The sequence below is a fragment of the Haliaeetus albicilla genome, chromosome 25 (genome assembly GCF_947461875.1).
Source record: "Haliaeetus albicilla chromosome 25, bHalAlb1.1, whole genome shotgun sequence".
Lineage (NCBI taxonomy): Eukaryota > Metazoa > Chordata > Aves > Accipitriformes > Accipitridae > Haliaeetus > Haliaeetus albicilla.
Genome location: NC_091507.1, coordinates 3,540,698 through 3,564,751, shown reverse-complemented (window position 1 = coordinate 3,564,751; position 24,054 = coordinate 3,540,698). Strand labels below are relative to the sequence as shown.

General features: G+C 40.2%; 1 protein-coding gene across 6 annotated transcripts in view; it reads right to left on the bottom strand.

The window, feature by feature from the left end:
- ARHGAP6 (Rho GTPase activating protein 6) overlaps positions 1-24,054 on the bottom strand; it is a 339,711-nt gene that overhangs the window by 2,441 nt on the left and 313,216 nt on the right. For all 6 annotated transcript variants that reach the window (XM_069770410.1, XM_069770404.1, XM_069770408.1 and 3 more), the window contains 7 exons: positions 22,468-22,523; positions 18,560-18,710; positions 17,312-17,460; positions 13,781-13,960; positions 8,373-8,470; positions 1,963-2,225; positions 370-450 (listed from right to left, as the gene is read on the bottom strand). In XM_069770410.1, coding sequence (XP_069626511.1) covers positions 370-450; positions 1,963-2,225; positions 8,373-8,470; positions 13,781-13,960; positions 17,312-17,460; positions 18,560-18,710; positions 22,468-22,523 — 978 coding nt within the window. The remainder of the gene's footprint in view (positions 1-369; positions 451-1,962; positions 2,226-8,372; positions 8,471-13,780; positions 13,961-17,311; positions 17,461-18,559; positions 18,711-22,467; positions 22,524-24,054) is intronic.

The following is a 24,054-nucleotide window of genomic DNA, read 5'->3' as shown; positions in this document are numbered from 1 at the left end:
AAAAAAAAAAGGCAGGATGGGTCAGGGACTCATGAGGCTGCCAACCTCACAGCCTCCGCTTGTGCCACCGCGGCAGCCGATCTCAAATCCCCACCACGCGTCCACCTTCCAAGGACACAGAAGAATACAAAACTGTTTTTTGAAGTAATTTAAAATTTAAAATCAACTTTTGAAATCATCTTGCGACAGTTTCAGATGTTGCCACATTTGTATAACCACTGCGCTTCTCTATTTTATTGAACAGTCACCTTTTAAAAGTTAACTTTGCACAATGTGAATTCTCCTACTGGTTTCACTGTGATTTCTCAAAACCAAGAAATTGTTTATGTCTTTGCTAGATTTGGGCTTAAAACTTGAGAAATAACTGACCTGTCATAGCTGGATCTTTGCAGCCACTTTTCAGCGTTGAATGCCAGGTGCCCCAGATATCAAAATGATCTTCAGAGACATCTAAACAGCAGTAAAAGCAGGACAAAGATGATGAATTGATCCTCTTAAAGCCATTATTTAGAAACATACAAATGGAATGGTAAAACCTTACATAAGGTATCAGAGTTGTTAGCATCTGACTTACCGCGCACCTAACACAAACATCTCAAACGTATCTGTTGACAGTTACTTGCTGTTTCAGGCTCGAATCCTGTAATGGGATTCAGTAAGCTCTGTATGGGCAGGATGCCTGAGTTTGCTGAGAGAGTGGAATTTCCCCTAAGTCCTCTGCCTTACTGAAGTCAGTCGGAGAATTTGCACAAGAATGGGAAGATTTGGCCAACAGAAGGTAGTTCATGTGCTTTTTATGGGAAAGAATGGCAAAGCTCCCTCAGGCAGCCCCAGCCCCAGGGATCACTGTAAGGTATGCTCTTATCAACCTGCAGCATTGCTTGGGTCTTACACGGAAGTGCTGTCACAGAATAGAGATTTCAGGAAATGTGCCCATCAGGCATCATGCTGCATTGTAACTGATTCATGCCTTTTTCTGATTCCATCTGGCAGTAAAGGAATTTCCTAATTTGTCATGGTCCAGTATCGTTGTGATGCTGATATGATAAAACTTCATGTAATTTCCTGTTCATAACTTAGTAGAAATCTGACCAAATTTTGAAACCTACTCAGAGATTTAGATGCTGAATACGTAAGATAAATGCCCACTGGCATTTATAAAGCATATAATTGAGATAATAGTCTAAATGCCATTAATTCCAAGGGGAATTAAGTGCCTAACCAGTACCTCTGACATGAAATGGTTTTAAAAATATCACCAGTTATCTGCATGCCTAAGCATTTAAAGTTCTTAAAATTTGGCTCACTTCATGAATGTAAATTTTTTAAAATAAATATTTTTCAATGAAAAGCATCTTGAAGTGCTGGTGAGCTATCAGTTTAAACCACAGTTCTTTACCAAAGAAATCATTCAGGTGTGCACTCCCTAGATAGCTATGGAAATTATGGATCCCTGCACTAGTTTTGTTAGGTGTGTAATTGGTAGCAGATGTAAAGCTGTGCAGCTCAGCTGTGTTCTCCAGTGAGAGGGTGTTGAGGTCATTCTTTTCAATTGGAGAAAATTTGTAGAGTCATGTCTTAAAGTCTCAGATTTTTCCAAAGTCTGGACCATAACCTTGCAGGTATTACAGTCCTACGGAGCAGGACTAGAAATCAGTCTTTGCCACACTGCCACAGACAGGCTGAAAAGCAGGACATACGTAGTTCTGTTTTCCTAAATAATAGCTCCCCGTTTTGAGAAATGCATCCCTGATGGCTGGCTGAGCTAACGAGGAGGACTGAGCACAGACCCTTCAGGCTCAACACAAAAAAAGGACGTTGGTCAGTCATTTCTTCTAAGGTTATTTACACCATTGCTCCTCAAATCCTCGTAGCTGATAATACAAAAATGACACTTTCCAATTACTTCAGAAACCCCCATCAGTCACTGAGGCAGAGGAACACGAGCAGGATGTACTCTACCTTTTCCAGCCTGTGATGCAGAAGAATTCTCCTTTGTCTTCGGCTGCAAATGTCCAACCAGTGTGTACTGTTCAGGTACCTTGTACAGCTTCTCTGGGCTGCGGGCAACTTCTTCTTGCGTTGCTATCGGCGAGCGCTCAGACAGTACCGGGGAGTTGTTGTCATAAGGGGAGACATCTCCGCTTGAAGCTTTGTTGGAGTCTGTGGAAGAATGTCTTCCTCCTGTGGAGTAGGAACCTTCCGACCGCAGCATCTCAGGGCTCCTGAGAAATTTTGATAAACAAACTACTGTTAATGAAAAATGCTTTATGTTCACAGCTACAGGTGCAGTTTGACATCATACAAATGAAATCAAATACAGGAGCATGATCACAGATGCTGAAATGAAAACACGTCAGAAGCAGTACAGAGGTGAATTTTCCATGAGTAAAACTTCTGCCATGAAGTGGCCAGCAGAGGCCACTAAAAATCAAAAGATGTTGCTGTCAAGAAGGAAAACAACAAAACCCACACAACTGTACAGTTCACCACAGGAAATTAAATAGTGAATCAATTCCTTATGTTACCTTGACAATTTAGCTTGTTGCAACAATAAATCTGTAGGCATGATAGGGAAGATTAGTTTGATGCTAAGCAGTATGCTAAAATCACTTCTTCCATTCTGAAGTACTACACAGTCAGGGAAATCAAAACCATAGCTCGCCTCTCACACTGTGAGAAAGATCCTCTTCTAGAAATGTCAGAAGGTAAATATTCTACAGGGGACAAGCAGATGTCTCTACTGTACTTCTGATGCGGGCAGCAAATAACTGACTCTCCTGATAACTTCTGCAACTTCTTTTACCCTTTCACCTTTACGTCACCAAGAGCACGGCCTGCATTTCATTTTGACAAAAAAAGGCAAACAAAACCCCCACCAAAGTACAGCCAAGGCTCAGAGAGACAACTCTCATTTTTGAAACGTGTTGGGAACATTGAGGGAGATTTCTTGAACTATTACAATTCACTACACAGATCAGAGGCAGTCCATGAGTCACTGAACCTGCCAAGGAATACGTAGCTATAGTCTGTAAACAAACATAAGTTTTTTCCTATTGGTCCTCCCTAATTTATATTTCCATTACTCATTTTTCATTTCTCTGCACCTTGATCTTTGTTTCTTAGATGCTTCTTGTTTGCTTCTCGAGTCAAAACGCTTCTCTCAGTGACCTCACATTAATATCTGCTCTAATTGAATGTGATACAACAGAGGCTCAATCTTGTAAGTGAACTGTACTGGGCATGGTGAGCCCTTCTCAGAATCAAATCCAAAGAGAGCTTGAACTGAGCGAGCACCCAAAGCACATTACTTGTTATGGAACAACAACCCTCTTTCCAGACAAATAAAATAAGACTGAAGAAAGAAAATAAGGAAAACACACAGTAGTAAGACAGGCTAGCCACAGCACACTAAATACTAGTACAGAAATAATGACAAAACTTAACACCACTTTCAAGCTGTTGTTTTTTTTTCTCAGTCAATTACATATTGCATGCACCAAAACATAAAATATATAAACTCAACATCATGATTATTATGTTATTCAGTATTCCATATTTTTTTTTCTAGTATAAAAGCAACCACAAAGTGTTAGGAATGAATTAACTAAGTTTACTCTTTGGTGACTCCCAGCAAGAAATCCATCACTGAACTGATCCTGAACCTTAACTGGGGCCAAGTCAAAAAACCAGAGCTGCCATTTGGCAAAGTAGCACTGTCCCAGGCTTCCCAGTGTGGTTGGTATGGTAATGTTGGGGAGTCAATAAAAAAAACAGTAAGTCATGCCACAATTACGTAACTTCCCATATCAACTTCTCATCTGAAGATGAGTCCAATGTAAATTAATCTACAAGCAGCCACACACTGAAGAATTATGGTCTTTTAAGTATGTACAATTCTGTCACAAATCTTTTTTCTCTTTTTTGTCCCTTACTCCTTTCTTTCTGCCCTTCTAAGTTCTAAAAATGCTTGTGCAGTGAGTGTGAGTTAAGACGAGATTTAAGCAATGTCTTGGGAATTTTAGAAGAACCAGAAGGACCTGAGAGAAAAGGGGAGAAATGTTGGTATCTGTAGGTTTCCTATGACCAAATGTCTTTCTCTCCAGCTTTCTTGGCTGAACATCATCTAAACCTCACCCTGCTAGCATACAGACATACTTAGCACTAACGGTGACACCAATAAGGCTTATCGCATGTAAATCTTTGCAGGATCAAAACCTAGCTATGTTGCACAGGGCGAAGAGAGAGGTATGCCACCACTCAGCCATGGCAAGGTAACACAAGGAATAGGGGAAAGGGAAATGGCAACGAAAGAATGTGGGAACATAAACTTGAGCTTTGTGAAACACTGATTTCATGTCTTACCTTGAATGTTCTGTTATAGTCTATCTCTTCTCAAGACAGAGCTCCTGATAAAAATTTACTTGAATGGAAACTGTCAAGTCTTTGGAAAGATCCAAATGTTCAACTTTCTAAACTCATTTACAGTTTCTGCTAGTAAGCCCATGCAATTATATATATATAATATCACTTTCAAATTTGTTTAGAAAAAATAGTTTCAAAAATCAAAGAAAATGCCTGTGGACTCTGCCAATCTTACTACAAGAAACCATCAAAATGGAATGAATACTTTAAAGTTGGAAATTGAGCTCATGCATCTGCAGCTTTACCATGCTCTTCATGAACAAAACAAAACACAACTTGCAAAAGACTTTGGCTCGCATCTTTCCAAATATAGAATCAGTTCTCACATATTCCTTAAAACAAAACTTTTGCATCTGTTTGCTTTATAGTTGGAGTTCAGCTGCAAACAGATGCTTACTAAAATTCAAAATTAATCTTCACTTGGATAGCTCTAAGATTCTCTACCCACACACTGGGGAAAAACTAAATTGGGAGGCAAATGTAAATACTGCGCGAGATACCTACTCGCCTATATGCAGTCTATTAGTAAGGGCATATTACGATCTCCACAGAGAATAATAGAAGATTATGTACTATCAAATGTGAGCAATGGGAAGGCAAGTAAAGTACCTTCTAGTAGTTATGAACTATGTTACGGGAAAGATTAAAAAGTGGTTATATACAAACTGAAAGATTTGAAAGCTGCAGAAGGAACCTATGCCACATGTGCTCCAAAATATTATTTCAGATTCCAAAATAAAAATCAACTACGCTCTGAAGGAGTCTTGGGCTCTCCTTTTTAACTGGCATCCTTCTGAACTGATGTTATCCACCAGAGTCTACTTGCATGGGTGAACTGGAAAAACGTTAATAATAATAAATACTTCTACTGGGGATATTCCTACTTTTCCACTGGCATCAAGGTCATCAAAACAGGAAATCCCTTTCTGGTTTTGGCAGAAATCCTTTTCTGTTACACCTTAAAGCTTCTGAGTGGGAAAACAATTTTGTCTTACAAGAGGCAAATCATACGGAGTGTGATGCCTTGGCAGCAAGCAGCAGTAATTTCCACACATATTTGAGCAACACACGTGCCACCAACAAAACAGATTATTATGAGATTATGATATGCTTGCTGCTGTAACAGGGTAGAGGACTCAATGATTCAGGGAGCCTCTGAAGCTTTGGAAACTGCATTTACACATACTGTATGGCCTATTCTATGGCTTCATCTTTGTGCCACAGGTTAGGATGGATTAAAATCCATCATCACCATCCAAAAACATCTGAAAATTCTATAACTTCAAAACATATTCACTCTAACAGGACTACTAGCCATGATAAGCAATAAATAATCATAAGAAACAGATTTTATTTTTGTGTTAGTTTAAAGATGCTTCATCTTACAGCTGGAAACCCCAAATTCCATTGCCATCAAGCCAACATATAAAAAAGTTGGGAAGTCATCCACAAAAGCACACTTCATAATTGCTCCCAATGGTAATTAGTGCTTTACCATGAACGACTTCCATGAACTCCCTGACACACTATTCATGATGCTCAGCTCTTAAGAGAATTAAAAGATGAGGAACATCTGATTTGTCCTCCTCTGGGGAGGAAAAGAGATTGTGTTTCCTCTGTTAGGTCAGAGCCAAGAAAGCATTTGTAATGACATCAAAAGCAGAGATGTGAGGGCAATTACAGAAGCAGGACCTTCAGAGCAATTAATACGACATTAAAGTCTTGAAGTTGATTCCATACACTATGCTATGCAGCCAACTAGCTCTTCTGATGAAGGTTGTCTCAAGAATATATAAAGTTTTCTGTTCCACGGATCCAAATTTGGATCTTGACCAAGGAAATTTCCAAGAGTAGTCAGGATGTATTTTGGAGGCTCATTTTTATCAAATCAAGACAAACACCTCCTTGTCTGCTGCCTCACATTTCTTACAGGAAAAATAACCAACAGACACGTAGCCTCAAAACTGAGATTATGTTCTGAAATAGATTAATCTCTTAAGAGCATCACACCCCTAGCAATAACACAAGCAACATTTCCTCTAATTGCCTGGAATATCTTAACCAAGAAGTTGCAATCACAGTGAAAACATATCTCATTAACATTAAGAATAAATCACTTACATGATAGCAGATTAGAAGAAAAATGACAGATAGTAACTTTTTCTTATCTCAGTGATACTTCACCTGCCCATTACTGAAAATGCAATAAATTGGTACTAGTGTAGCTGTATGTTCCTATTTGGTTTCATAACCTTTTCTTACAAAGCCCCTTTTGTCAGTTGTGACCAGCTTTGCACAAAAGATCCATTTTCTCCTGTAGGTGTGTGTGCTGGCTGAAAAGTAAGGAAGCTCAAGGAAAGGTCAATTAACTTAAAGGAAACAGGATCTAACAATAATCTGTCAACATCCACAATGATTTGTGACAAATTTATGCTCAATTGATGTGTGTAGCCACATGTGAGATACAATTTTATGCCTTTATATTATATAGACGGTGAAATCCAGCATGAAGGTTTTTATTAGCTTGAGTTAGAAATAACATTATCATTCCAAACTGAGGGCTTAAAGAAAGAAGTCTCTCCAGACTTTATCGTATGTCATGTGATTTGCAGTGTCTTTCCTAATTGTGGTCTTGGCTCACGGCAAATGTGAAACAAGTGTAAAAGTCAGCTAATGTACCTTTAATTATCCTGCATTTATTGTGATCTAAATATACACATGGTTACTTGTCAGTAAGACAAACTAACTGAAATTATTTCATGTCTGTGGTACACTAAGAAAACACACAGAGACAATTACCACAAATCAGATGATCTGTGATAATTTGCTACTGCACGTTATGTGTTCATGTGGTTAAGTCAACAAACTAATAAAATCTTTTACAACACACGATATATTCTGCACGTATTTTTTCTTTTTAATTTTTATAATTAAAGAAAGCTTTTTCCTCCATGTGTTAATTATACTATTTCTTCTATACCTCTTCCTTTAAAGCCAGGCACACCATGACATTACCTCCAACTATACAATGTTCAAAGGGAGAGAAAAAAAATCATAGCTAACTGACTGTACAAATTCAATATTAATTACATACTGAATGCCCTAGGCACTTTCCACACACACAGGAAGACAAAGTCCAATCTATCCCAGAGACTTTAGAGTCTAGGAAACCTCTTAAAAATTACTTAAAGCAAACTTGTCAAATTTTGTGATTTTGGGGTCTGACATATTGGGATTCATTAGAATAAAGGCAATGACTGTGTGTCCCATGAGAAAGCCAGGAATCCTGTTAATCTGAATGTACAAACTCATAGAATTAAGGCACATGGGTGTAGGCATGTATACACCATACACAAAGTTGGAATATATTATGTATCATAACTGCAATAGTGACCAGTGTGATTTTTTTTCTCTTCAGATCTTTCACAAAGCATACAATTAAATAATATCCAAAGAGTCTCCATAAACCTGCTGTTGCAGCGGTTGACTTGCTTACAACGTCTATGTGTATACAATAGGAAAAGAACAACGAACGGTTCAAACGGCTAGCCGTGATTGTGTTAAGGCACTCTAGGGTGTCTTTCAAGGATAGTGTAATACACACCTCCTGTTACTGAAGACTACAATAAACCCAAGACATGAACCAGCAGATCACTAGAATACACCCTGTCAGATAATAGTGCACTGAATATTTTTATGTACATGTCATTCTGTTCTCTGCAGCAGAATGCAATCTTTCCTCTGAATCGGGAAACAAGATTTGTCTTAGAAAACACTGTACAAGAGTCATAATTTCTTTGGCAGAGTCTGTGTAATGGGGAGGATATTTCTACTCCACTGTAGACAGTGCAGAAGAGCTGTGGAAAAACCAGAACCTTTTGAACACTTCCAGTGGGAGATAGAAATTCCCAGCAGAAACAGGGATGATGAAAAAACAGATTACTCACGATGACTGGGAAGCTTTCCTCCTCAACAAATAGTCCACAACATCTGGGTCAGTCTCTAATAGGCTAATAAGTACTTCATTCTGTAGGTCAGGGGGAACCTATGAAGACAGCAAAAAATAGTTGGAAAATTAATATCCTTTCACATACACTGATTTTGGTACTATGCTTAATCTAAAAGACCAACTACAAGTACATTTACGGAGAGTATATAAAACAAATACTCAGAAGCTTCCACTTAGAAGAGACATTTCATGTAACAACAGGTGAAATAAGACTAAAGATGACTTTGTACAATGTCAAATGCTGATTACTGTTGAATAACCCACTGTTTTCCAGTATTAGACCTGATAACAACAGTGGGATTACTCATGTATCGCAATCTCGAAAGCTCCAGTTTAAGGTCCTCACCTTACATCCCCATTCAAAGATCTGGGGACATTTACAAATTTCCACTGCAAGCAACTGTACTTCTCTGCTTTTAGAAACAACGTGAAATGTAATTACACTGGAAGGAGAATGTTTCTTCATATGTTCTGTGGCATTTGATTTACTTATGTCCTTCTCATACGGAAATTTTGCAGCAACTGTTCTAGCTATGAAGTTCTTCAGTTGCTTCATTTCAGTGAGAGCTGCCAAAGGTAAACATTTTTCTAAATGAAGTCTTATAAACATTTAGCATTCAGGTATCCATATGGCCAAATCCTGGGATCTAGAAGCATTTAAATTCCTGCTTATGCTCAATCAGAACTTGAGTAATTACAGAGTTCATCTGTCCATAACTCAGGTTCACAAGTGGGTCCTGCTGGATCTCCAGCCACTCTGGACTTTGCATAGTAGCAACAGGCTCAGCCAGAATTTGTGTCAGCTTCTTTCGAGTTTGGCCTTCTGATTTGTTAACTCTCTCTAGTGCACTTTATATGGAGATGAACCTTCAAAACACTTGACAGCTTCAGCTGCTGCAGGATATAGCAACATCTCCTGGGCAGGTAGCAGGAATAGCACTCCAAAACCTGCCCAAGTAAACTTTGTGTTTCCACCTGCATTTTACACGAGTCTTATCAATCCTTAAGTGAGTTTGTCCACATCACAGTGGAACGTTCAACTTGGCCTTCAAAGCACTGAAACAGATGAAACCATCTGAGAAACTTGAACTAACAGCCCAGGTTCACTCATGACGGATGGAGCTGAAGGCAAGACAATCACAGCAAGGGGTCATCAACTGTGCAATATGCTTCTGGATGCAATTTGTCAGAGCCTGAATCTCTTGACCTTCAGGTCACACTGCACGGGCCATTTGTTCTCCCTGACATTTCCTGGGAAATAGGAATAGAATTACTAATAGATTCCTCAGGGGAATACCTCAGTTTGGGAGGTATTTAGGGAGTCAAGTTACAGAAAAGGCATGTTTCGTTAAAAAAGGAAATAATTTGAAAATAAATGAAGATACGCATCATTTAATTCAAACTGATCCAAAATCTCTATGAAAAACTTGTGTGACCACATACTCCTTTTTTAAAAATTGTATTTAGCCTCTATGCTGGAAAAATATCTTACTGATAGTCATTGATACACCAGTCTTTAAATAAATTATCTTCTCTTTATAGGAATACATTTTTGGAAACCTGGTGTGCTGTAACTTCTCTGTTTAGACAGCCTGTCTATACAGTAGAATAAACTCCAAATAAAGTTTAAGGGTAAAGGAGAATCCATGTCTTCCTGTAACTCACTATTCAGATTTGTATCAAGCTGATAAACTTGTAAGAATCTACCGAGAGGACTTTGTCAGAAAAATAAAAATATGTTTTCCATTATTTAAAAAAAAAAACCAACAAACCCCCAAACAATGCAGTCTTTCATTCCATAAAAATGAATCTGAAAAAGTTCCAACAGGAAGTTCAGTTCCAACTGAAAGCATCTGCAAACCCCAAACCTAACAGTTCTATTGAATTATAGAACTTTTATCGGAATGAATGAGGGCATATTAATCTATGATCCTTCAACTGGATTTGCACTGATGGTTTCCTTGCAGCTATCTACTGGGTTTTGGGTTTCCTCCTGTGCAGAAATTTACTTCAGTTTAGTTAACTAACTTGCAAGTGTAGAAATGATATGCATGTAATTATAAACTTACACTTACAGAGAACTACTATGTTGGTATCTCAGGAAGATGTTAGAGAGCTGCAATAACTATTATTGAATTAATTGTTTAACTGGCAGTTGTGGCTGAGTAGATGGATGAGAACTTGAAATTCAGGGACAGAAGGGAAGCCAAGGCACTGCTGAAGTAACAGCTGTTGCAGATGTTGGGCACACACTGGGACGGATCAGAGGGCTCCAGAGTTGTCAGGACTTTCAGTAGAGGAGGAGATATCCTGAGATTTTGGGGCTGGGTGCTACATAAGAGTCACAGCTGTTAAGACACAGAGGGTGGAGGGACCCTTGAAGTGTCTCCTTTGTGCTGTCCCTTGCTACTGATGTGGCACAGAGAGGCAGCATGTGCCTGCCTCTGCAGTGGGGAGGCCACAGTAGCCTCTAAGAGAAATAAGAAATTTCAGACACTATGTAGTGCCTCTTTGTGGCAGGGCTGGATTTGGGCGCTAGGAGATGAAAATGTATGACCAAGCTGCTCTTCTCCGTCCTCCATGACAAGTCAAAGCCAATGAGACGAAGAGTGGTTGAGTTGTGTCTCCCTGCATTTAGCTGCTGGGCATAGTTCAGAGACTGGCAAAGAACAGTCCTTTGTACATTCCCACAAAATGTTTTAATGCATCCCTAGTATTCACTGAAATGGATAAGAATTGGATATGAAAGGCCCTAACATCAATGAAGCAAGGTCAGAATCTGTCTTCTATATGAAATCCATGTTTGTGTATTACTGATGTCAATGACAATTGCTTAATAAAAACAGTCCCCAGTATCCCGGGTTGTTCTGACAAACAGAACCTTCCTGACCACCCAGCAGAATCATTCTGATAACTGCGGTCTGGGTGTCACAACACATCCTGGTTTCCTAAGTTTTATTTCACAAATGTTCCAGTTTCAACGCTGAAGCCAATCAGAGTTTTAGAACCTCCCCATATACAAAAGTAACAGAAAAAAAATGCCAAACCAAACACAGAAACACCTTAGCAGCAATACACTGTATGTTATAGCTGTAGCTGAATTCTTGAGTCCAGATGTTTTCCTTTTTGTAAGTAGCATAAATGTCAAGTATAAACAGCAGTTCTGGTTTGGCCCCACTCCTATGCGTTTGGAAAACAAACTGCTGCTGCCTGATTTCAAATGACCAGAGTTTTATTGCAATTACACATACATGACTTTTCCTTTCAATGCATCTATTACCAAATGATGTACTGGGCTAATTATCTTCAGAATACAAAGAGTCTCTCCGTGCTGCTGCTGAAAACATGAAAAAGACAAAAGTAAACCCTGGCAGAAGCTTTATAAAACACTAACTATGAGCAGTTTGACACAATCCTACAGATCAACTATCATGTGTGAGTCTAGACATTACTCCAGAAAACAGGCAGAACCTGCCATGTTGTTTGTTAAACTACAGCAATGGGAAGAGTGAAAGCACCCAGAGATGCTCAGCTGTTAGACATTTCTATAAATTTCAAATCAACATATTCCAGCTTTCAGGAGAGCATCCGAGATAGGTTTGTCTTTCTTTCACATGCAGCTAGCCTCTCATTTTGAAATCTGATTCTAATCTCCCTCAACAATCTGAAAAGCTACTCTGGAAAACAAAAGAACACGACCCCACCCCCCCCCCCTCCCCCGTTTAACCTTCAGATGAAAATGCAAGCACTGAAGAGATAAAGGAATAAATCTGTCACAATTAAAAGAGACCATATGTAGGTTAGGCTAACCCTACGCCCCACCCTTTCCACGTTGAAAGTCGGAATGTGTGCCTAAGTATGTACTGAGATGTGGCTGTGCTGTAAAATGTTCTTAAAGAGAAACAACAATAAGAAAACTTCAAGTAATGCAAGTATTCTTATTCCAGTATTATTTTAAACTTGCTAGTGCTGTCCACACTCTGGGCCAGCAGACCTTCGCACAACAGTCCAGCTCTGTCACTTTCTTTTCCTGCTGTGGAAGGAAAAATAGCACCTAAAGTTTCCTCAAACTGTGAAAAGCATTAAAAAAAAAATATAAAAAAAAATTGCTGAGTGTCTCACTGGAACAAGATTAAAAATAAAGCAAAGGATGTAATGAAAGGCAATACAGTGTGAGGGAAAAAACGAGAAAACCACAAAGAAGTTCATGTGAGGCTAAGACTGATAGGCAGGGCTCGTGACTGCTTTCGCAGGCTCTCCTCCCTACTGGAATCTGGTAGACACCTTCCCCTTACAGTACTATGTGGCCATCAGTCCCACATGCCCACAGTCCAGGTGTGTCCATCTTCTCCCATCAAGGTATGCAGCACCCAGCTTTGCTGGAGCACTAAAGGAGGTTTCCAGAGTGTTCTTCCTCTTGCTTTGGGAACCAGTCCCCGCAGTGTAACATCCAGTGCTGCTTAGTTTCAAGACAGAACAACCAAAGCTGTTTTCACCTTTTCAAGACTACTGGTTTTGTTAAGATGCATGCCTACTGAAATGAAGACAGGATAGTGCCCACCACGAGGTCTGACTGGGCTCTGCTACCCCAGAGCAGGGTGCTCTCAGGCACAAGTCATCCTGAGCTAACCTGTAATTTGGTAGACAAAAAGATGAAAAGATAAAGCCACAGAATGAACTGTCCAGGTAACTGCTAGGCATGAGGAATGTGATTTAACTAAGCTGCATCTTAAGTAAACATGTCCAAGTCCAAGGTCATCATCCCTTTTATGAAGGACCTCCTCGCTTCAGCAAGAAAACAGAAAGGAACTCAGGAACTACACAGATTTATTCTTTACTCCTCTTACCCAACTGACAAATAAGAAAGCTTTGTCCTTCCTCCCCATTCAACCAACAAGAAAGTCTTCGGTAGAGGAGGCTGTTCCTTAAATGAACCAAGGATCTCTTACTCCCTGCAGAAAAATTGGCTCCCTGACTTCCAAAACTGAGAGGTGGAAGGTCATTTTCAGTCTTGTCTTCAACACTAATGAGCAATGCTGGTGCATAGTTTAGTATGCAGCGGAATAGCCAACCTCATCATTTCCAAAGACAGAAATCTTCTAAGGAAGATACTCTTATCTACATAGAAACCATTCCAGGCAAGATATAAGTACACATTTTTAATACTACTGCTTACTGCAAAGCACTCTCCTTGACAGAAGACTACTTTTTCTGCCAATAATAATTGACCCTAATTTAATGCAGTTTCCACAGTTTATGTCACCCTAGTCTACTTTAATACAAGCCAGGTATTTCCTCATTTAACTCAAAAATGCACAGGAGTAATGTGAAGAAACAACCACCTACCATGAAAAGGGCTTCATAGTTTTCAATCATCTTTTGTACGACAGCTATGATAGCAGTACTCTCTTCAGCTCGAGCTGAGCTCTGAACTGAGAATTCTTTGTCTGTAGATTTCTGCTTGTGCAACAAGTTAGGGCCAAAGATGGTAGCCAGGTTAAGTGATGTCATTTTGTTCCCAGTAATCTAGAAAACAGAATACGAATGAGGTGGGGTCCCCCAGGGTCTAATGTATACAGATATGTATATACACACATCTGAACACCCCTCCTCCCCCGCAACATACTCCCCCCCCCCCCCCGATTTGGCAGATGCTTCATTCATGAAAACCAAAACCAAGTGCTAGTCAAATAAAAAATGAACAATTTTTAGAAACGTTGAAACACCTTGTTTGGACATCTCTGTAACTCTGGATTTTCTGGATATATTTTCAAATGGATTGGAGGAGTAGAAAGTGGAAATGCTGCCTGCCCTTAATGCCCTGGAAGCTCGGCAGTGGTATACTACTCCTGAACTCAGGGAAACCTCCCTCCTACTTCACCACCTTGGCATATTACTGTCTCTTAGGACCAAATAATGAAAACTGTTAGCTTTCTCAAGTAGCACTCACGATCTGAAACAGATACAGTGAGGAAAAACACACCTTTCCATGTTTAAACAGTTTAGATAATTAAGGAGCATGCTCATTATTTTTATTAGTATTTTCCTGTCTTTTTGCTTGTTTCCTAGAACATGCTAAATGTTTACTTGTTGGGTGGATTGTTTTGTTTTGTTTTATTTTTTTCCTACTTCTATAACTCTGTGCTCAAAGAAGCAACAGTAACCTGACTTTGGACGAAGTAAGCAGCTAGGAATACATACTAGACTAGACAGAAATTATGTCATATAGCTTATGAAATAAAAATTTTCGTTGTCATATTTGTGATTGGACTACTTTTTTCCTCTTCTATTCTTTTAACAGAGCAAAAAGCAGGGGTCATGTGCTTCCTCTCTGTGTCTCCACTTGGTTGCTATTCTGGGAATGCAGAAGATGATGCCAGCAGTTTGACTATATAAGACTGTAAGTGAATTTCAGCTGTTGACCCAGTATTTCTTGCAGGCTTTTTTTAAAGAACAAAAAAAAATATCATAAGAGTTATTTTTCATTTGTTTCAGTTACATTTGAACTAATTAATTTTTAAAAAAGGACAGGAAGAGGCACCAAAAAGAGGCAGTCAAAATAGCATTTCAAGAAATGAGTGGTACAAAACAAATCTTTTCAAAGTAGTATTTTAATTATTATTTTTTTTTGTAGCTGGTCATTTACTGAATACTCCAGTCAAACTTACAACCGTGCACTGACTGCTCCTAGTTTTATTTTTTACAGAGCTCAACTAGACAGCATAGAGATGATACTAAAAAGAGCTTTTCCTTTTGTCGGTGGGACCACTGTGTAACCTTGGAAAGACATCTGCACTAAGAAGGTGCATGGGCAATCATAACAAACTTGTTGACTCTTTGTTTAGAGCCTCATCCCAGCACAACCGTGAGTACAGCACGCTCCCTTATTTGCGCACCACCACGCACCTGGCTGTTTTTTGGGTGACCTGCTTTTTAAACACTGTCAGAGTACTGAACCACCAAGGATGCACAGGCATGCGGTGCCTCAAGTGTGCCAGGGGCAGCCTCTGGCTGTGCCTGGATCTGCAGGTGCAGGCTGTTTGTACAAACAGGGAGTCTTAAGGGCAGCCTCGGGGCATCCCTTAAAAAATCTTGCAAACTTATCCACTGAAATTAACGGAATGAGTAATTTTAATGAAGTTAGTCATCCATCTTCATCTTCGTGAGAGAAGGGCCTTTGAAAGAAATTGTGAAGAGGGCCTGTGTGCCAAAGCTTGGCTGTTTTCCCTCCAGTGATAGCAAACAGTCTGCTAAAATATCTTCTCTTGCCCTCTACGTCTTTATTCACTTAATTATTCATGAATAGCTTAAATAATTGTGAGCAGAATACTGTATTATCTATAAAAGGTATCCAATTGCACATAATATTCCCGAGGCTTACAACACTGCCAGGATAGCTTACATAAATTTGCCTTGCCAAAATACCTGTAGCAGAGCTGATGTACTGTTAAGAGGAATGAAAATGCCTTTAATACAACTTTTGGGCCAAAGCAACTCTCTTAAGCAGCATCCTCTAGCCCTGCAATAAGATTCTCTTGGGATCATTTCTGAATGAACAGAGAACTCTTTGCAGGACCAGGGGGATCACGACCTTAGCTGGCTTACACATGTTTTAAGCACAGTAAAATTGTTACAGGCTGCTCTTTTTAAAGGCTTTCCATCACAGCGGTATAGTTTTTTATCAACTCCTTGCTGAGGACAAAAATAATAGCATCTAAAGTGGATTTAAAAGTGAAATAGGCCTTGAAGTCACATACAGCACACTGGAAGTTAGGACTTGTGGCAGAAATTTGACAAAACTCAGTCTCAAAGTGCCAATTGTTAAAACCGGCAGAAATTTGACAAAACTCAGTCTCAAAGTGGCAATTGTTAAAACCAGCCAACTGCAAAAGGTGTCCAAATTTGACAGAAGTTAGCAGAGTTTTCCATCTGGAAGACAAAATTCTCTAGGAGTTTCGGAAGAGTCTCAGAAGTAACCTCAGAAGTAGTCTCTGCTGCAGTTCAGAGGACAGAGAAGTCCTTCCCACAGATAAACTGGCACAATTTTGTCAAGCAGTGACAGACTGTATCCACCTCATTCGAAGTTAACAGAGTTGCTGCCTTTTGCAGAGCAGCTCACTAGTTCAAGCATTCTCCTGGTAGAAAATGGGAAGCCTGGATTCTGAGATCTTCTCTAGCGTGAATGGTGTAGATGCGCACATGTGAATACTCAGAAGTACAGCTCAGCCACATGGCTATGGGTGTTCTTGTCTCTGTGGCGTGGGTGCACTCCAACCTCTCCACTGAATTTGGTCCAGAATGCAACTAAGGAGCCCAGAAGGAAAACAGGCAAAGATGGACCCTGACTCCAACTAGTGATCAGGTCTGTCAGTTACAAGGACACAGCTGGAGTTCCTGTGCTTTATTTTTCATTCTTCACCACCCAGTGCACACAAGGAAGCTAAGGGAACCAAGAAGTGAACTTCTATGTCCAAAGGTCATATAAGAAAGCAACAACAGAAATGAAAAGAGAATGAAAAAGCATACTCTTGAATGCCTGACAATTTTCTAAGTATTTTTTCCATAGAATACAATAGGATAAAACAAGGCGAGGAAAAAGGATGGGTAACATTAGACATTCTGAACAACAAGGTCGATCATGCTGTGAATCTCCCAGAGGAAGTGGTAGATGCTTTGCTAATTACGTCATATAAAAATTAAACTTTCACAGCCCTAAGAACATAGTAAACAGCTAAATGGCAAATGCGCAGGCAAGAATGTGAGATCTCTCCCATCCTTCTGGGGTTCACCACCATCGTGTTTGTTTCACAGCTTTGAAGATCTCTTTTCAGATCATGAATTAAGCAAAGTCAAAGGACACAAGTGACCGTGACTTACCTCTTGGCCATCTTTGTCTGTGGTGTCTTCTGCGTGGCCAGCCACTGTGGAAAGGAACTGCAGCAGCCGGTGCAAGGTATCGCAGTTACAGGGAGGTAGAAGATAAATGAGAAGCTGTAAGGTGCTTAGCTGTTCATCTGGCTCTAATACTAAGAGGGGGAAAAGATACATTCTAAGAAAATCACTCCAACTAACCTAAAAGCAGAACAAATATACTGTTCCCAGCCCAAAGGAAGGTGTCAGAATAGCTTTTTTAAGGATCATTTTCATTACAAGGTCAGAAGAAAAAGAGAAAACTCTAAGGAATATCAAAAGTGTAACAAATATTGTTAGGGGATTTTCGCCTTGGTTGGTCAACTTTTTGCTCACAGGTTCATAGGATCTTTTCTCAGCCTATGAGAGCGCAAAATCCATGTTGCACATTCCATCACTCACTGGACACAAAAATTCTGCTTTATTTAGGTATAGCTGCTGGTATATACAGGGCACCGCTGGGAAGCATTCCAGTCATGTTTATGCTTTAGCCATTTTAAATGGGTTTTCTTACAATTCCACATCTTGCAGAGGTACTGGGAGACTGGGAAAGCAACTAGGGATATAAAGGACGTTCTGCAACCACCATCACTTCAACCATCTAAAATGCAATGGTAGCCAGTGACAAAGGTGGGACAGAGGCAGGATCTCAGACATGAGGGCTGGAAGGAATCTGAAGAACACATACCAGGCAACAGCTTAAGCTTGAAGGGTCCAACTTTACTTTTTCCCAAATCTGGAAGACTCTGCACTCAGGTCTTAAGCAACACATTTGGGAGTACTTAATATGATGGCTTTGAGGACCATTAACTATGATGAAACTTGAAATTTTGAAGCTAGGTTTTTGAAGCCAGACCAGAATTAAAAGCATTAATGGTGCTAAGATACCAGGATTCAAATGGGAGTCTTGTCATCAGCCACTGCTGAACCAATGACAGCATCAGGATTTAATAGACAACATGAATCACATCCTATCTACAAATGCAAAAATAGTTACACCAAGTGAAATCTTTGTTGTTCTAGTTTTCTGGGCTATACTTATATAGCATGAAAACCAAGAAAAGACCTCAGCAAATTTATACTATACAAATATTTGGAGCAAATCAAGGCTAGAGTATTAAATGCACAGAAAAAAAGAATATGGTTAGTAGAGATCAAAGAATTCAAACAGGTAAGCTTTTGAAAATAGGTAAATCAAGATGGTGTAGAGCTCACAGAGAGTGTTGATGAAAGGTGTATAAAGTTCCCTGGTGAGAAGCGGGTCAGGCATGTCACGCAGAAATTCCTTTAACAAAGCAGCAACATCATGAATGCTGTGCTCTTCGTCTAATACAACATCTATGCCCCGGTCAAACTCTTCACGTAACTGAAAAAGATCATGAGACAAAACCACAGTCACTTATTGTCCCAATTCGTACATCCCAACACAGAAAATCTTTTAAGATGTAGATTTACTCATTTTCAGTTTCCAGATTGGACACGACTAATTTTTGGTAAGGTCAAAGATCTAATTCATGTCTAATTGGTGCTTGTTCCACGATATGTAACTTAAGGTTTGTACCAGACTGTAATAAAATACAGTTCTTTCTTTCCAGTTAATATATGGCACTCTTTTATGAAAAAATGTGCCCAAGTAAATATAATTTTTGCAGAAATGTAAGATTAATATCAAAGGCAGAAACCCAGGAGAATAAGGAAAACTGCAAGAAAAGCTTTCTTATGCTACCTTACCACATTATCCCTAGATTTTAGGGCCAGAAAGACTAACATTGCATTTCACAACATTGATGTTTTTGTACAAAAACATTAATAATAAGACAACGTTAATATCCACCAAACTCACATTTCTCTTGTGATTTAAGACTGTATTTAAGCATAAGCAGCAAGCAGCCAGGTTCACTAAGACTTCATGGCATTTGTCCACACACATCTTGTTCTGCCTTCCTAATTTAGTTATATTCACTAAGTGATCATCATTAGGGAGTTAACAAACAGTAAGCTAATACCATTACGAGGTATTGCTATTTTTTTTCCAGCTGCAGTCCTCAGACAAACTCTGTATAATTCAAAGGCATCACACTTCCCAAAGGCAGAAGAAATCCCTCTCCCACATCCAATATGCCTTACAAAAAGATAAATGCCTGCCTTTCTGGACAGATTTCCCAGGACCAAGAGCAGAATACTTTCTTCAGGCTGAGCACTCCACCTTTTAATCTCTTTTCATTTTGAAAATAGTCAAGATGTTTTAAAACTATTTCCTAGGAAAATTTCGTATCTTTGCTAATATTATGAGGTACCATGATCTCACATATATCTTCTCAGAGAATAATTTTATCTAAATCTTACTAAACGATGACATTTGAGGTATCAGCTTTCTTTACCAGGATTATTACAGACATATCGAAAAGAAGAAAGAAGGTAAGTTACAAGCAAACTACGTGTCTGTGATGATCTGTGGCAAATCTTGATCACAAGCAAATCTATCTTGCGTGTGTATAGTGTGGAGGACTGTAGAAAATCCCGTATTTTCAGCTGAAATTGTACTTTCATAATGGGTGTGAGAGGTATTCTGTAAAAACTACAGCCTCCTTTCTGATTTATTAAGACTACTTTTAACATTAATATGTCATTACTAATAATGAATAATTATGCTATGAAGACCAGATTTTGTTCTTTATCTAGTATTATGCTCCCCCCTGCTGATTTGTGGTCCAAGATTTTCCAGTTCCAACTTGGGGATTTCATTACCAGCTCAGTTCTACCCTTCAGACTGGTGGCAAATGCAGAACATCCCTGTGGAACACCATAAATTACCTCTATCCACAAGATTGCTTCTGCACTTACTGCCCAAAAGCAGCTGAGGAAACAGATTAGCGCTGCATCAGGAATAAAGACTAACCAAATAGCTAAGTCATAAATTGCTGTTACAGTCTTGAATATGGCAGTTCTGATCTGATACCCTGTGAGGCCTGGAGAGATGTCCTAATCAGCACAATATCAGATGATCACTGGTGAAACTTGGCCACGGTTCAGGCCCAAGTATCATGGCTGTTGAAAACTGTGTATTTCTAAGTTTAAACTTTAGGTCTCTCAGACTTCATTCACAGGGAATACTTTCAGACTTTTGGAAGATACATCTGGTGAACCGCAGCATCCACCGGAGCTTAAGACCCGAGAGCTGAGGACACCCGTGCTGGGAGCGGGGATGGGAGAGCAGAGCTCCAGCCCTGTTGCTGTTCAACCTCAGGGTCTGGCCGCTGCTTCACCTGCAGAGCTGCTGCCAAGTCACCATGCCTAGCATAGAGGGCTGCCCACCCGAAGCTCGGCAACGATGCTCTGCTCAAGCATCTGTATCGTTTCTGGGCACAAGCTGGTAGCTGGCATCCTGATGTACCAGAGCTACCACCTTGAGTCAACACTAGCTCAGGAATCTTTGTCCTACACCCCACTGAATGTGAAGGAGGTGGTTTGTTAATAGACACACTTGTTCTAGATTTTCTCTTCGTGCTCACCAACCAAAAACCCTGCTGGCACATGCGTTTATTTACTCATGTATTTATTGCAACAAACTACAGTTGAAATAGGACATTTTCTAACTGGGGGAGGAAAGGAAACAAAACTGTGCCTACTTTCTACACAAGAAAAACTAATGAACAGCTGCAAAAGCACACCAAAATCCGAGTACTGGGTTTGGCTTTCCATGGTTCAGAAAATGAGTGGAATTTTAATTGAATCCAGACTTTCCCACGTGTTCATGTTGACAGCATTTATTATTGTAACTGCAAGGGGCAAGCTGATGCTTCCATCTTGTTCAATGAAATATATTATATATTAGTTCACCTAGTTCAATAAATTAGTCCATGTAATAGAATACATAAATACCCAAATCTCTTGATTTCCTCAGCTTTTGAAAGGACATTAGAAGAAAAAACTAGTGAAAGTCAGTGATGTTCGAAGTAAGGCTTAGTTTAGAAGTAAATGATACAAGCCCTCTGCTTTTTCCCCAGAGGTATGATGTAATTGTACTCATCCCTGAATGATAATACATGTTTTGACATTGAAGCTTATAATGCAAATGACAGGCAACTTACTTTTCAATACTTCATCTAGTTCAGAGTTGACCTAACAACTGCCTCTGCAGACTGTGAATGTTTTTAGCTTTGTGTTACACCAGCCACTCAGCAATAGAAACTGCTAGAGAATAAGCTACAAATCAGTAGGCTATACTGTCCAACCACTCAGAATCAAGTCAGTTTAGCTATTCAAGGTAACCTTCCAGAGCACCAAACATTATACTGTGTAGTTTTTGCAACAAAAAAACATTATTTCTGGGATCAGATGCAGTCAAATTTTCTTCTGCTTTTTTCCATTTGGTCTTTTTGGTCTTATGCCTCCTGGCAGGGGTATTTTCCTGTAACTTTTTATCCCCCCCGTAAGCATCATGCAACCATTAAGCACTATTCTCTACTGCTCTAATTCAACATGTATTCCCAACTTTTGGGAATAGCAATGCAGTATCTAGGGCTAAGGAAACAGCCACTTCTGACTTTCTCTGGAACCTAACTGTACACCTTTTTTGCTTTTTCAACATTTGGCTGAGACTAGGACTTGGATGGGTCCGCTCTGACCTTCAAGTTTAACAGGGGTAAAAGAAAGGTGGTATTTGGGAGCAACAATTTGAGGGTCAAAGAGATTGTTCTGTACTTGCATATTTTCTCATACTGTGAGTTTTCAAAAAAGGATTTACAGTTTGGGTTTACTTTGGGAGCTTCAGCTGTTTCTGAGATGAAACTAGCAGCCAAGATTTTTTTTTTTCCCCTACAGTGTAACCTTTGGAAAATTTCATCACTGTAGTCTATTTGGATCTCCAATCCTGTGCTACTTCTACAGAGCAAAACATACAGAGACTGTTAACCTGCTGAGAACCTGACAAGGATTTCACCAGATGTAAAAGATGACTGGAAATGGCCTGTTATGAGCCATTGAAAAAAACAATAAAGTCACTGACCCAGAAAGCCTGAATTTCACCAGGTGACAGATGGGGAGGAAATCACTTAACAGAAAGGAATCAGGTTTGTTTGTATCATAGCTGATGACAGAAAAGCCTATCCATATCCACTCACCTGTCTCACTCTCTTTTTTGAGCTTCCAACTCTGAATATTCCTACAGTCTGGAGACCTGCAAGTACAGCACATCAAACAACCATTTTATTGTTTAATTTTCTGCTGAAAATTGCATTGAAACAAAACAATCTGGGCTATGTGCGTACTTAAAACAATAAAAAAACCACAATGTATTTCTCTACAAACCTGTACTTACCACGCTGAGGCAAAACTCAGTTGTCTTGGACTAAGAAGCCATTGACTGTAGCTTTTAAGGACCTCACATCACCTAACCTGCAAAACGGCATCTCCGTGACATTTCCTGTGATGCCATTTTGGTAGTGCCACTGCTACTCTGTGAGGAACAGAGGTATGCAGAGAGTGAAGTGCTGCTCAGCATCTGGAGGTGGCACTTCCAGGACCGACAACAAAGCAAACAGGCAATAACTAATACTTGGGCACTGAGCTGCGTCTTTGGATACAGGAAGCAGTTGATATTTGGGGTTACCCACTGGCTCTATAGAACCTGTCAAGACAAAGCTGAGGGTTTCCTTCAGAAGGACGTAAGTACAGCACTCAGGCAGGTTGCGAGAGCGAAGAACTCTACCTGGGAGTTGCGTGCAGTTTCGAGGGTAGGAACAGCTACTATATAGAGGGAAAGCTCTGAAGAAGTACTGTTGTACTTCAGGCAAAGAGCTGGAGCTGTACCTCTTGTGTCATTTAGACTTAAAGTGATTTGGAAATGGGTGTTGCCTGCTATTCCATAAGAAATCAGTTCAAACCTTCTTCTAGCCCTGTAGATACTGCCAAGGCCAAGTGCCGGGTCCTGCACTTGGGTCACAACAACCCCATGCAGCGCTACAGGCTCAGGGAAGGGGAGCTGGAAAGCTGTCCGGCAGAGAAAGACCTGGGGGTGTTGGTTGACAGCCGGCTGAATATGAGCCAGCAGTGTGCCCAGGTGGCCAAGGTGGCCAACGGCATCCTGGCCTGTATCAGAAATAGTGTGGCCAGCAGGAGCAGGGAGGTGATCGTCCCCCTGTACTGGGCACTGGTGAGGCCGCACCTCGAGTCCCGTGTTCAGTTTTGGGCCCCTCACTGCAGGAAAGACATGGAGGTGCTGGAGCGTGTCCAGAGAAGGGCAACCGAGCTGGTGAGGGGCCTGGAGCACAAGTCTGATGAGGAGCGGCTGAGGGGACTGGGGCTGTCTGGTCTGGAGAAAAGGAGGCTGAGGGGAGACCTGATCGCTCTCTACAACTACCTGAAAGGGGGTTGTAGTGAGGTGGTGTTGGTCTCTTCTGTCAAGTAACTAGTGATAGGATGAGAGGAAATGGCCTCAAGTTGCGGCAGGAGAGGTTTAGATTGGATATTAGGAAAAATTTCTTCACCAAAAGGGTTGTCAGGCATTGGAACAGGCTGCCCGGGAAAGTGGTGGAGTCACCATCCCTGGAGGTGTTCAAAAAATGCGTAGATGTGGTACTTCAGGACATGGTTTAGTGGGCATGGTGGTGTTGGGTTGATGGTTGGACTCAATGATCTTGAAGGTTTTTTCCAACTTAAACGATTCTATGATTCTGTACTACAAGAATGTCAAACAAACAATAATGCGG